Genomic DNA, 14,178 nt, shown 5'->3' with positions numbered 1-14,178 from the left:
AAAAGTTAATTTGAGTTGATTTGGATTCTTTTCTTATCAGCATCCCTTGTTCACCAGGCTCCCACTGGAAACACAGGTCCTGTGACCCTGCCCCTGCCCCAGCAGGTCATGCTCCTCAGAGGGGACGTCAGCAATGGGCAAAGGGACTGCAGCAAGTTCCCACAGGGGCTAGGGGTGCAGAGAGGAAAAGGACCTTGGATGGGTGAGATTTATGGGTGATTTTTAGCAATGTTGGGAGTGTGTAGCACAGGCACTGGGTTAGCTGGGAGTCCCTTTTCCCACTGCTGCAGCCAGCTCTGTTTAACTCGGAGCGATGAGGAGGGCAGCAAGGAAAAGAGGAGATGAAAGGCTCAGCCACCCACATTTTGCAGGGACCTTCATGTACTTCCAGGCTCCTGCCTTTGACCACACTGGGAAAATGGGAGCAGAGCACAAGAACAATGGCAATGACAGGAGAAAATCCTTCCCTTGGTTCTCATCACAGTAGAGGGGTCCTGAACACCCTCCCAACCTTCCCATGGTGTGGATGGTGCTGTGCTGGTGCTGAGCCCTTGGGAACAGCAATTCCCTATGGACTTCTGCCCACACTCCACTCCCAGACATCACCAGGTGCCCTGGGGCCAGCACTGAACCTCTCACATGAGGGTGAGGCTTTGGCTCATCCCATATGTGCCCAATGGCTCCGCTGCCCAGTGCAGTGACTCCTGTGCCCTCCCTTTGCCATGTCCTGTGCCAGAGCCAGCATCTCCTGGAAAGGGCAGAGGGGAGTGCCTCAGGTCCCATGGAGCACCAATATCAGGGGTGCCTGAGGATGCTGCAACTCCAGGTCAGTGCAGGGAGGATGCCCCAGGCCAAGGCTGCGGTCCCTTGGCACAGCAGCACTTTGCCTTCAGGTTAGTGCTGCTGTTTGCCTGGCTCTGACTCCCACTGGCATCTTATTTCTGCTGCTTTTCTGGAACTGATGCTTTGGCCTGATCCTTGCTAAGGTGCCCAGGAACCTGGTGACTGGGAGGGTCATAAATTAAAGAGCACATGAATGGTTGCTTCATTAAAAGTGACATCCAGTGGATTTTTCCACTCTGTGCTCTCCAGACCTTTCCGGGGCAGCCCTTGCTAAAAGTGGATGTTGTCACCCATCTCAGCCCCCCCGGGGGTTACAAACACAGTCTCTGCTCTGTAAGAATGAAATAAGGGCTTGGAAAGGGCACAGTATGCAGCGTGACAGAGTCCTGGAGATCAGCTCACAGCCTGCTTCCAGACCCTGTCCCTGAGAGAATCCCACTGACCAAGGCCACGTGCTCAGGTGCCAGGGACACCAAGGAGGACAGGACACCCCCAGGGCTGGGTGTGAGCTCTCCACTTGCCAGCTGGGACTGCAACCCCCACTCTGTGGCATTACCAGCAGTACCAACCACCTCAAAAATCCATCCTGACCAGCAGTGGGATAAAATTAATCCAACAATGCCCTCTGATGGTGGAAACAACCCTGGTGTGGATGGTGCTGCACCAGTGCTGAGCCCTGGGAACAGCAACACTCCCTGGACTTCAGTTTGGGCTGAAGGTGCCTGAGGACAGATGGGGACGAAGCAGGGGGGCTGCAGGAGAGATGATGCAGAGAGGGATTTGATTAGCTACAGGCACAGCCCATCTTTGCTGTCCATGGCACCAAGGGTGGGATGGGCTCCGATCTGCGGATGCCAGGCTGGATTTGCATCTTCACTAGCAATGCCAGGGCCAGCCAGGAGTCGGGCAGGATGTGGGTCTGGCCCCATGACAGCGCTGCCACACAGGTGGGAGAGCTCCTACCCTTGTGCCCCTAGACTGAGGGGGAGGCGGTGCTGGTGGAGAGATCACCCCACGCCACTTACCACACGTAACCATGTGTTCCGTGGCTCCCTTTGGGCGCTGCTAACACCCAGTGTCTGCCCCAAGCTGGCCCAGGGCTCAAGTGATAAGTGACCCTGCACATGAGCCACCAGCTCACAGGGATGAGTCCCCTCCTCTGGATGACACATCAGCATGTCCTGTAGCCACTGTGGGGAGCTGACAGTTCCTGGCTGGATCACTGCCTCACTGGCATGGATAAAAAAACTCTGCTTCAATAAAGAAGCATTATGATGCCACAGCGTTGATGTGGCATTTCTTTTTCCCCTGCTCCAGAAGGAAATCTTTCCTCATTCTCTTTCTCCTTGTTGGGCTCCTTCTGGAAGTTCAGTAACCTCTATATGTGTTTCATAAAGCTGGTCCTTCCTTCCAAGCTGAAAACCCATCTCCTCCATCCCTGGTTGGGTGGGATCCTATGTGACCCCACAGCAGCCCTGGCATCTCTCCACATCCCCCCACCCAAGCCAACCCCACAATAAGCAGGACAGAGGGGACTGGTGGCTTTTATTATGACCAAAGCCCCTCATCTGGGTTTGTTTTATTGTCACAGCTAATGACAGGTTCAGAGAGGGCCATGCCATGGCAGGCTGAGCTGCAGCCCCCAGAGCACTGCCAGGGAGGGACAGCGCAGCAGGCAGCAGAGACCATGGCCAGGAGCATCTGCACCTGTCCTGCCACCGCCTGGCACCTGCAGGATCCACCTGGGAAAAGGAATGAGATCCTCATCCTGCAAGAGCACCAAGAGAGCCCCGATCAGGGATGGGTGGGAAACATGTCCCTGCCACAGCTCTAATGCAAGACAAACCCAGCCCCATTTACAGCCCTCCCTCTGCCTCGCCAAGGGTCAAATTTCCCTCGGGTTCCTCATCCCTCCCCATCTCCAGACAAGGAAGACCCAAGCTGGGACTCCATCAGCAGGTGACAAGGGCTAATGCAGGACACTCAGCCCACTCCAGCCCCCTGAAGTGATCCACCTTCCCTCCATCCTGGTGCCCCATCCCAGATCCACCCCGGTGCCCCATCCCAGACCTACCTTGCTCTTTGTCTTGTCCTCCGATCTGTCCTCACTTGGGCACTGCAAGAGAGCATAGGAGACAAAATCCCCTTGAATTCCCCTTGTCTTACTCCTCTTTTGACTCCCAAAAGTGTCTATGCGCTCACCCCAATATGCACCTGCACAACCCATCCCTGCACACACCTGCTCCAAACAATCCCACACCACCATCACTGCGTGCTCCTGGCCAGTGACCCCTGAGATCCCAGCCCGGGTGACTCCCAGGTGTTGCTCTGTGTCCCCAGCACAATGCCCAGTTCATCCTCCTTGGCCAACTGGGCTGATCCCCAGGGTGGGCAGCAGGGCAGGGGGAGATTCTGCCCCTGTGCCCTGCTCAGCTGAGACCCCACCTGCAGAGCTGCTCCAGCCCTGGGGCTCCAGCACAGGAAGGACGTGGAGCTGCTGGAGCCAAGCCAGAGGAGCCCACGGAGCTGCTCTGAGGCCTGGAGCCCCTCTGCTCTGGAGCCAGGCTGGGAGAACTGGGGGTGTTCACCTGGAGAAGAGCTCTGGGGGAGCTCCAGGCCTCCAGCAGCTCCTCTGGCTCTGCCATTTCTCATTTCATCCCCATTTTTTTCACCATGAATAAGGCACGGTGATTTCAAGATGCCTCAAAACTATAAACCCAAGAAGCCCAAAGGTGCAGCTCCACAGGGCTGCCCAGTGTCCTCAGGCTCCCACACAACCAGGATCAACAAAAAACAGGGACAAACCACAGCACTGGGAAAGTGAGACCTGGAAAAGGCAGGCAAGGGCTCCTGCTCCTCCTGCCCCTCAGCCAATCTCACCTTTCACGTCCAGTCTGCAGTCGACTGAGGCTTCTCCCAGAGGATTCACAGCCTTGCAGGTATAGACACCCCCATCAAAAGGGCCAGGCTTGCGGATTTCCAGGGAGCACACACCCTGATCAATCAGTGCTATGTATTTGGGATCTTCCCGGATCTCCATCTGATTTTTCAACCAGATGATTTTGGGCTGAAAGTTTAAAGTAGGGAGAGCAATAAGGAATCTAATTGGCCCCAAAATGCAGCCACCTCTCTCTGCCTTTGCCATGGCCCTGCCTGAAGCTTGTGGCCATGGTGGGATTCATAGTCAGAAGTGTTTTGAAGATCCAAATCTCCCACTTGTTAGCCCTAACCACTGCTCCACCCTTCCTCCCCCAGCACAGGGGAAACAGGACATGGCTTGATTTAAGACCAGTCTCCCATCTCCATGCAGAAACACCCCAAACATGCCCCGGTTTGACTCAGAGGACAGCTACAGACCCTTAACCTCACCCAACCCTGATCCAACAGCACCAACCATCTCCCAGGGACCTCCAGCCACCTTGCAGAAAACTGCACGGGTGTCCCCAGGCCAAGGTTATGCTCTCCGTGGAGGAGCCACCGACCTGGGGGAAGCCCCGGACAGAGCAGAAGAGGTGAGTACTGTAGCCCCGTGTGGTGGTTCGGTCTGTCAGGGGCTGTGTGAACTTTGGAGGCTCCATCATGTCCCGCTGGGGGATCTTCTCTGGCTGGTAAGTGGTTTCTAAGGAAACAATTAATTCTAGCTGAGGCAGACCTGAGGATCTTGGGCTGACCAACACAGGAATTCAGCACAAGGTACCCAAAGCCACTTCTGTTCCCTGTTGTAAGAAGCCACATGTCACTCGGCCCGACCCAAGGACCTGGCCCTCAGCTCAGAGCAGCCCTGTTTCCTCATCCAGTCATGGCATGGTGGTGCCCAGGCCCTGCAAGGAACAGGGGGGATGCCAATCCCCAAACCCACTGTGGCACATCCTGTGTGCAGCAGGTCAGACCCAGGCCAGGCACACTCTGGATCTCCCACTCCATCCTCAAATCTCAGTCCACAGAAATAAGAGCTGGGGGAAGCTCTGCAGATGGCAGAGACCCTAGGTCACTGCATGCTACCAGGGAGCAGGACAGAACTAGATGGAAGGAGAGAAGGGCTGGTTGGAGATTTGGCCCTGAGCTGTGGAGCCAAAGCCAGGGCTGTTCTGACCCTTCCCACCTCCTGCTTCCATCTCATCCCAGGGATGTCCATGCATGGTTTCCTTTCAAGGGGCTGAGCATGGCACAAACTTTCCCCAAAGGAGAAATGAGGTGCAGAGGGGGGCAGTGGACCTCTGGACCTTGGGGGTGCTCAGTCTCACTCCTGCTGTCTTGTGCTGCGGACCAGCCCAGCAGCATCAGCACAATCCCGAGGAAGCCCCACTGGCCCCCTGGTCAGGACCACTCCTGGCTACCACCCTCTCCCCAGCCCCTCAGCCATGTGCCCACTTGTCTTCTCGATGTTGGCCACCCCAGAGGCTACAGCAGCGCTGTTGCTGAGCCCGCAGATGTTCTCAGAGAACACTCGGAAGGAGTAGGTGTTGCCAATTATGAGGTCAGAGATGGTGCAGCTGGTGCGGGTGCAGCGCTCCAGCACCGTGAACCATTTCTAGAAGGAAGAAAAGGAGGAAAAAAGAGCACAGTGAGGAAAGACAGGCTGTGGCAAGGATGGAGAAGGTGTGGGGTGAGGCAGGGAGTGCAGCTGTCCCTCTCCCATTGGGTCATCAGCAGCAGCAGGAGTGCCCAGGCTCACCCCACTCTTCTTGTCTGACTTCTGCACCCTGTAGCCCTTGATCTCAGAATTCCCGTTGTCCGCAGGGGGGGTCCACTCCAGGGCCACATTAAAGCCCCAGACATCCACCAGCTTCAGGTTCTGGGGAGGGCCGGGTGGCTCTGCAAACACAATCGCCCTCAGGGTGACATCCCACTTTGCTCCCCCCACATTCCGTATCCCTTGACCTTGCTTTTAATCGCTTCTGACCCTGGTCCAGCACACCAGGGAGGAGAAGCTGTGAGGGACAAGGCTGGCAGAAACTCTGCATCCCCCAGCAGAGGAGTTCACATGCATGATCCATCCTGCTGAGAATCCCACTGGAACAAGAACTCCAGAGTCCCTTGCCTTGTTGCTGTGGCATCACATCCCGCCCAGAACAAGACCTACCCAACCAAGGAGGAGAAATGAGCCCCAGAGTGATGCTGCAGGGTCCCACCCTCAGCTTACCGACCACCTGGATGTCCAGGATAACCCTGTCCTCGGCTCCGTTGATCTGCACGGTGAGCTCGTACTTGCCCGAGTCACCGCGCTGGGCCTGGCGGATGTAGAAGATGGTGTCCTGAGCCGTGTTGCGGATGTTGATGCGGCTGCTGTCCAGGGGCTGCCCTCCCTTGGTCCAGCTCACCTCAGGCTGTGGTTTTCCCTGGAGCAACAGGCAGGTCAGGAGCCACTCAGGCACATGGTCCCAGCACACAGCCACAGGTGGCTGTGTCCAGGCAGCAGCAGCCTGTGCTCCACCTCTCCCATCCAGCAGTCCCCAGGAAAGAAGCTGCAGCTGATTTCTGTCAGACTCACTAAAGGGAAGCCACCAGGCTCCAGGGATGAGGCTGGAACATGCTGGCTCCTCAGGGTCCTCATGGAGCAAGCCCAGGTTTACTTGCCCAGGCAGAGATGTGCACTCACGGCCCAGGGGCTGAGTCCGGGCTCCAGCTTAGCACCAGGGCTTGAACCCAGCATACAGGGAAAATTCATGTCTGCAGCATGGCCAGCACAGAGTGAGACATAGCATGGAGAAGCCCCTCAGCTCAGGGGCTTCTCACTCCCTCTGCTTGGCCAACATGTTTCAGAGCCAGCTGCCATGGTGGAGATGCTGATGTCCCAGACAGGATGAGAGACATAGCTGAGGAGATGACCTCCAGCCTAGCCCACCAGTGTTAGCATCACAGCCCTCGGGCTGCCCTCCTCCAGAGTCAGCTGGGCCCCTCTAGGGACCCTGTGCTGTGCTGTGGGGTCCCAAAGGATGTGACCAGATCCTGGCCCAGAGCACAAGCTGAACTGGACCTACTGGCTGAGAGAGCAGCAACAGCCATCCCATATCCTGATGTGTTTGGGGTTGTCCCACTGCAGCATCATCAACAAAGATGTAGCAGGGGAAAAATGGGATCTGGGCAGGAAGGGGAGAGAGATTCCCACCCCATCAGCCACCCTTGGCCCATAAGACACAGGGACCAAGCCAAACCAGAGCACAGTTGGATGCCTAAGCATACCTGCAGGAGCTAACCTGGAGTGAAATGCCCAGCAGATTAAAGCCCAAATCACCCACCTACCTGAAAGGGGATCATGATGTTCACAGCATCCCCCACATGTCTGATGTAAGTCTCCCGCAGGTGCCGAGGCATGCGGATCTTCGGGAGCTCTGGGGATCAGGAATTCACGTTGTGAGACAAGGAACTCCCATTCCTCAGCTGGCTGACCCTCCTCATACACACCCCTGCTTGGCCACCAAGGAAGTCCCCACGGCCACCTTCTCCTCTCATCTCCTGGACAGTGCTGCTCCCCTGCAGGGCTGCGCTAGCCTGTCCCATTGCCTGTACCCCAGAGCGATATCCATCCCTGAGATCCCAGATCACCAACCCAAGGGCAGCATTCCAGTGGATCATTCTCCCCTCTTCATTACAGCCAGGCCATGGAGACAACCTGGCCTCAAGCAGAAGAGCCACAGCACAACCTATATGGTAACAAGGCAGGGAACAGCATCTCCCAGTTGGGAAGTATTTCTCCCCATGGTTTCCAGAGGCACACAGCCCAACTTCCAACAAGGACATGGCTCAACCTCTACTTCCCTGTGCAGTTCAGGCCGCTGAGACACCAAGGAGGTGCCTGGTAATACCAGAGCTGTGGAAGCCTCAGGCTTGTGACAAAGGCAGACATCCCCAAGGAAACATAACAAAGAAACAAAAACCCCACTGGAGAATGCTCATGGAGTGTGTCCCCTTCCCAGGGTGGAATAGAAACCACACAACTCTGCCAGCTCAGTGATACCCAGGGATCCCGCTGGAGCCCCTCGTAGAGGAGCTGGGAGTGTCTGCCCAGGTTAAATGTGCACAAGCTTAACCCTGAGGAGGGGCCCGGCCAGAATAAACCAGCCCTGAGCCAAACAGCTGTGAGGGCTTGGGGAGCTCAGGGACTGGCCTGGCAGTCCCAGATGGCCATTCCTGACAGCTGAGAGTCCTTGCTCTGCTCAGGCTGTGATTTCTGCAGGGATCCATCCCCCAGTGCTGCCGCTGGGGCTCATCAGTCTCAGCAAGGCAGGGAAACCTGACCTCCGGGGAGGAATGTTAATCCATGGGTGTTTTCCCCAGCTCCCCGTGCTTCGCTCAGGGGGACAGGGCTGGGCCAAGGTCTGTGGCCCTGGTGATGAATTTCCATGGTGGGAAGGCCTTTCTCCTGCCCTTGTTCCCAGCAAAATGTGACTCCCACACTGATCCTTCGTCTGGTTTCTCCTTGTCTCTCTCCACCTCCCAAACCCACTCATCCCACCTGTTAAACTCCATGCTGTCCAGTTGGTGCTATTTAAAATCCCCTGGGGTGCTATAAATGAACTGGTGAGATGAACAAAATGCAGACCTAGGGAAAATGTGAAGGCCAGGAGGAAGGGAAGGGAAGGGAAGGGAAGGGAAGGGAAGGGAAGGGAAGGGAAGGGAAGGGAAGGGAAGGGAAGGGAAGGGAAGGGAAGGGAAGGGAAGGGAAGGGAAGGGAAGGGAAGGGAAGGGAAGGGAAGGGAAGGGAAGGGAAGGGAAGGGAAGGGAAGGGAAGGGAAGGGAAGGGAAGGGAAGGGAAGGGAAGGGAAGGGAAGGAAGGGAAGGGAAGGGAAGGGAAGGGAAGGGAAGGGAAGGGAAGGGAAGGGAAGGGAAGGGAAGGGAAGGGAAGGGAAGGGAAGGGAAGGCCCAGTAGATCAAGTTGTGTGTGGTTCTCTCAGCTCTTCGGGTTTTACACCTGTACATGTGCCTGGGACAAAGCTCAGGCAGCAGGGACAGGGCGTGGAAAGCACAAGCTGTGCATTTGGTACCTCATGCTAGTCCTTCACATCCCAGTTTTCCCATTCATTTCCCATTCATCGAGGTTTGGTGGGATGGTTTTGAGGTCAGAGGTGAACAGGTGCAGCCACCACCCCTAAGCCACATTCACCTCCTCTGAGCACACTGAGAAGATGGACACTTCAGGACACTTTCCACAGACTGATAGTCTTCCCCAAGCCTTCTCCTATGAAAAGCGGGTGGACCCTGGAATAACTTTTGTTAGTATTACTATTTTTAAGCAGCTGAAAAATCTGATGTGTTCAATAACATGAAAACATGACCATTAATAATTCCTTCTAGAGGGAAAATTAGTCTCTATTTGCTGTTTGCTGGGTGCAAACTGGCCCTGCCCTCCTACATCAGCCTCTGCATGTTGGCAGCACCCTGAAAGGAATGTGAGTCTTGCTAAGCATGGCAGCAACTCATTCATTAGCGAGTTCAGCATGATTAAAGTTCCCATGCTCCAGACAACCAGCTCTTGACTTCCCTGAGCTAAATAAACAAAGCTGTCCAATGTGTGCCGTGGCATATTTGGGATGTGACACGGCCAAGGGGAGGAGACATGCTCAGGGGGTGGTGTATTCTGAGCTCTTGCTGTGAAATGAGAAAATGTGGTTCTGCCTTTTGAGTCCTTCACCCCCAAAGTTTCAACATCAGCAAGACTGGTGAGGTCAGGAAGCTTCTCCCAAGGGAACTGGATGCAGTCACTGAAAATAACATCTGTCAAAGGCTGGATGGGACACATGGGAGGCTGCTCATTCTGCAGGAGTGGACAGAGATCTCACACAGGAATTTTTCCCTTAGGAGCAGTACTCACGGAGGATCTCCCTGATGAGCACTGGCTGCTCCAGAGTGGCCGGGACGCTGGCTCCGCTAGCACTGACAGCCATCACCCGCACATGGACCTTTTCCCCAGAGCTGAGGTCTGGGATTGTGTAGCGGGTGGAAAGAAAAGGCTCCTGGTTCACAGCTTTCCAATCTGAACCTGCAACAGACCCAGCACAGCACTTAGGATATGCCATGGACAGATAGACACACCCTGAGCAGCAGGATCGAGGCCCAGAAGGTGAGACCCAGAGGCAAAGAATTCCTTCCTTAAAAATGTGAATTGATTTGGAGCACCAGCAGAAAAAGGGACTTTGGAGGGGAGGTCGGCTACCCCTGCCAAGGACTGTGGGGTATGGGGTGCTGGCAGGAGCTCAGCTCTGGAACACAAGGACATTTGCAAGCAAGAAAAGGCATCGGGCCAGCGAACATGTCCCTGCTGACCAGGTGCATTTCTTTGGAAAGATCCTTGGAGGTCCCTGCCAGCCACTCTGCTCCTCTCGCTGCCCCAGGACAACACTGGGGCTCACCAAGGCCTCCACAAACCCCTCCACACTGGGCAAGGTTTACTCAGGACCTGTCCATGGCCCAGTGGACCTCTCCAAGTGTTCTTCCTGCTTGTAAGGGATGTCTGAAACTCAACGCAGAGCCCGGCCCTCCCCCAGCCCCAGCTAACATAGTCTTGTCATGTGCCAAACCTCTCAAGATGTTTCTCACTTAGAAAAAACCTGCCCCAGTCCCCCAAGGACAGGGTGTCCCAGGTGGGCAGTGAGAGTGACCCGTGTATGCCAGGGTATGCCAAGCTACCATGTTCTCCTTCAGAACAAGAAGGTTTTCTTGTCGATGCCATTGGAGCAGCCAAGTCCCACCAGACCCTCTTTCCCTTCACCACTGGCATTGCTCGAATCAGCCCTCACTCAAATCTCTCCATATTTTAGCCAATCAGAGTCTTGTACCAGCTCCAATACACCAGTCCCACAGCCCCTGGGTGATGATAAAGGGACTGGAGCTCTCCTGTTCTCCAGCAGACCCAAAGCAAGCCAGGAGAACATCCAGACTGGGCTCTTTGGGCTGTCAGACAGATCCCTCCAGGAAGGGCTGCATCTTTCCTTGTCCCATGAAGGGCCTCTTCACACATCCCACCCAGTTGTGGTAATCTCTCCACCCCCAGCCCAATGATGGAAGCCTCCCACAGCCAAGAATGTGTCCATCATGTATACCACAAGCTAAACAGCTGAGGATCGATTTCCCTGAGGTCCATGGGCCACTGGGTCTTCCAAACCACTCCAGCCCAGCCTCCCCTTGCAGATCCCTCCAGCCACACAGACCTTTCACTCTCACCCCAAAGCCCAGCACGGCTTCAAGACAGTGACCAAAACACAAATCTTATCCACCCACCCCATTCCACCACCCAGCAATACAACTGGAGAACCATGGATGACTGCTGGACAATTGCTGCCACCTCCCAGCTCCCTGCTCTCCACCACAGCCACCCTCCTTCCAGACATAATCAAGTCTGCTGATACATGCCCAGGACCCTTCCTTTCCTCGTCCTCCCATTTTATCCCCATTCCTTCCATGCTTCATTTTGGGCAAACATGAGAGGATTGAACTTTTTCCTCCTGTTTTCTTAGATTACCATCTCAGGTCTCTGCAGATCTGGAGTACATCAGAGACCATCCCCAGAGAGTGTGTTGGTCTCTGCTCCACACTAGAGCTGCACATAGCAGTCCAGACTCTAAACCTGCTTCAAGCCCCTGATAAAGATATCACTACTGTCTGAAGCCGATGGGATGCCCTGTTCCTTCACGGAAAAGAAAAAAACATTCAAAATAGATCCGTATGGGCAAAGAAAGGGAATTGTTGCTGGGGGAAATGCTGTTTTGGATTCCACCCAGCTCCATCCCATCCCATCCCATCCCATCCCATCCCATCCCATCCCATCCCATCCCATCCCATCCCATCCCATCCCATCCCACAGCCATGCACCATCTCTCCATGCTCACAAGGCAGGAAAGACCAGACCTACTTCCATCTTTGCAGATCTCCACCACATATCCATCCAGGCCTGCCCGGCCCATCTGCTCCGGGGCTTTCCAGGTCAGTGTGAATGAGTTTTCACTCACTTCTTCCACAGCCAGGGACAAGGGGCAGCTGGGTGGCTCTGTAACAAACCCACAGTGCTGAGGGCAGGGCTCGAGTACCAGACCTCTTGGAGGGCAATTACTCAACCTCCAGGTCTGTCTTCAGTCCACCTAATCCCCAGCCCTATCCCACTGCAAAAATATCCTTGATGACTTCATCCCCCTGTCCCTTCTCCCCAGCACATGCCCCCTCCAAGCCTTGCTTATGTCCCCTCCCCACTCCAGTGTTCCCCACTCACCTTCCTTTGGTTTCTCCAGTTCAGGTTCTGGGGCTGGGGCTGGTGGTTCAGCGGGGGGAGCTGGGGAACCTTCTGCAGGCGCTGGAGTCACATCTGCTCCAGCTTCTGTGGGGATGGGAGCAGGTTCATCTCTGGGGACTGGGGGCTGCTCAGGGGCTGGGGGTTCTTCAGTAGCTGGGGCTGGGGCTGCTTCTTCCTTTGGGGCTGTTTCTTCCTTTGGGGCTGTTTCTTCCTTTGGGGTTGTTTCTTCCTTTGGGGCTGCTTCTTCCTTTGGGGCTGTTTCTTCTTTCGGGGCTGGCACTGCCTTTTTCTTGGCCGCTGCTGGAGCTGTTTTTTTGGCTGGAGGTGCACTTTTGCCAGTCATCGCTGAAAAGCCTAGGGGCTGGGCAATGGGATGTTCTGGGGTCCCTGCTCCAGGGTCTCTGCTCTGTTTTGGGGTTCCTGTTCCACACAAAAGAACTCTCCTCTGGATCTGGGGTCTGGACTCCGAGGTTGGGGTTCAGGCTCAGGACCAGGCGTCTCCACTCTGGACTGACTGTCCCTGCTGCAGGATGGCTGTGCTGGGAGGGGGGAACTAGGTCACTGAGCCAGAACAGGGGCTGGGTGACTTTTATAGGCCTTGGCTGGCACTTGTCACCTCCCTGCAAACCAATCTGCCTGCGCAGGCGGGACTGCCAGGAATAGCCACCCGGGACCTGCACATTCAGCAGCCCCAGCTGCCCCCTCCTATGGGATGGCAGCACATGGGCCCGGCCCCCACAGCGGCCCCCCTGGGCTCACTCAGGACTGGGTAGGCCAGGGCCAGGTCACCTTTCTTTGGGGTCATAGCTCCTGTCCTCAGCACTAGCACCCCTCTGGCTAAGGGCTTCCCCATCTTCACTGCCCCCTCTTCAATCACCCACTGCCTCCCAGTCCCCACAGACTCTCCCTGGACCCCCTCATCCTCCGTGCCTTCCTTAGCCCCTGCATTAATACCAGACCCCCCCACCCCAGCCCTCCCTGTTAACCCTGCATTGACCCCCCAACCCACCTGCTCCCACTCATGTCCTCCCACAGCCCCTGTAACCCCAGACCCCTCTGGTCCCTCTGTCTTCCTCAGCCTCATCCTCAATCCCACTGGGTTGGAAGAGGTTGGAAGACAATCTTTGAGCTCATCTGGACCAGCCCAGCTGCCCATACTCCTAACCCTCATTTCTGGGAAAGGTAAATCACTCACCGGCCCCATGCCGTGTTCTCCAGTCTCCGTTCTGCCCAATCAACCATCCTTGTCCATGGGGACTGGTCACCCCAGAAATTGTGACCAGCCACCCTCCTGTTACCCCCAAACTCAGATCCATCCCAAATCCCCCCAGTGACCCAGGAAAGCCCCATTAATCCTATGGGTTGTAAACCACTCACCCCCTGCTTGCTTCTGTTCCCCTACTTGCCTCCTATGCAGGAGGCACTATTAGAAGTGTCTCTGTATCACTAACCTTCCCTAACCTTCCGGCAGTTTTGGTTGAGAGAGTGTTTTCCCCATTTCCAGCTAACTCCCTGTCTCCAGGGATGCTGCTATGGAGCATTCAGGGACCCCAGAGAGCAGGGTTAGATGGGATATGCCAAGGCCAGTTTGGACAGGGCTTGGAGCAAGCTGGGATAGTGGAAAGTGTTCCTGCCCATGGCAGGGGGTGGGAATGGGATGAGCTTTGAGGTCCCTTCCAATGCAAGCCTGGCTCTCCTGGCTGCTGGTCCACAGTCTCACAGTTCTGTTGTCCCCAGGAAACACCTCCAGACATCTGGGACAAGAGTCACCTCCAAACAGCCAGAGCATGAGGCACATTCTCTGCCAAGGCCAGATGATCCCAGCTTCACTAACAAGGACCTGGCTCTCCATGTAGGGGGAGTTGTGGTCACCCAGGAACTGGAGGGAGAGAAGAAAGAGCAAAGCCCCATTGGCCAGGCTGGTCTTTAAATGGATGGTGACATCCCAAAAAAGAGCCCGAGGGGTGCATCCTGGCTGGAGTAGCATGACCCTCCTGCTGCAGAAGGGATATTTCTCTCCTGGTTATTTGGCAGCAGGACAAAGCCAGGATACCATGAGATGATGCTGGTGCCTTGGGGATGGTCTGTTTGCCCCAAACTATGTGATATCC

The 14,178-nt window shown here is 55.6% G+C and overlaps 1 protein-coding gene across 1 annotated transcript; it reads right to left on the bottom strand.

The window, feature by feature from the left end:
• Positions 1–2,386: 2,386 nt before the first annotated feature.
• MYBPH (myosin binding protein H) lies at positions 2,387–12,615 on the bottom strand. Its single transcript, XM_040085639.2, has 11 exons — positions 12,047–12,615; positions 11,693–11,827; positions 9,656–9,823; positions 7,087–7,175; positions 5,987–6,182; positions 5,519–5,658; positions 5,215–5,374; positions 4,326–4,462; positions 3,724–3,910; positions 2,918–2,959; positions 2,387–2,611 (listed from the first exon to the last, which is right to left on the bottom strand). The coding sequence occupies exons 1-10, from the start codon at positions 12,408–12,410 to the stop codon at positions 2,949–2,951; spliced, it is 1,587 nt and encodes a 528-aa protein (XP_039941573.1). The 5' UTR covers positions 12,411–12,615; the 3' UTR covers positions 2,387–2,611; positions 2,918–2,948.
• Between the last annotated feature and the right edge of the window lie 1,563 nt (positions 12,616–14,178).

This window comes from Hirundo rustica, chromosome 24 (genome assembly GCF_015227805.2).
Source record: "Hirundo rustica isolate bHirRus1 chromosome 24, bHirRus1.pri.v3, whole genome shotgun sequence".
NCBI lineage: Eukaryota > Metazoa > Chordata > Aves > Passeriformes > Hirundinidae > Hirundo > Hirundo rustica.
The sequence above is the reverse complement of the archived record's forward strand: the minus strand, read 5'-3'. Positions and strand labels throughout refer to the sequence as shown.

What these genes read in the sequence shown, in the direction of transcription:
- MYBPH (XM_040085639.2), bottom strand. Translation starts at nt 12,410, where the DNA reads ATGACTGGCAAAAGTGCACCTCCAGCCAAAAAAACAGCTCCAGCAGCG. An exon ending in ACATCATGATCCCCTTTCAG is followed by an intron (nt 6,183 to 7,086) that starts GTAGGTGGGTGA and finishes CTGTTGCTCCAG; the next exon opens with GGAAAACCACAGCCTGAGGT. An exon ending in GGCCAACATCGAGAAGACAA is followed by an intron (nt 4,463 to 5,214) that starts GTGGGCACATGG and finishes TTGTTTCCTTAG; the next exon opens with AAACCACTTACCAGCCAGAG.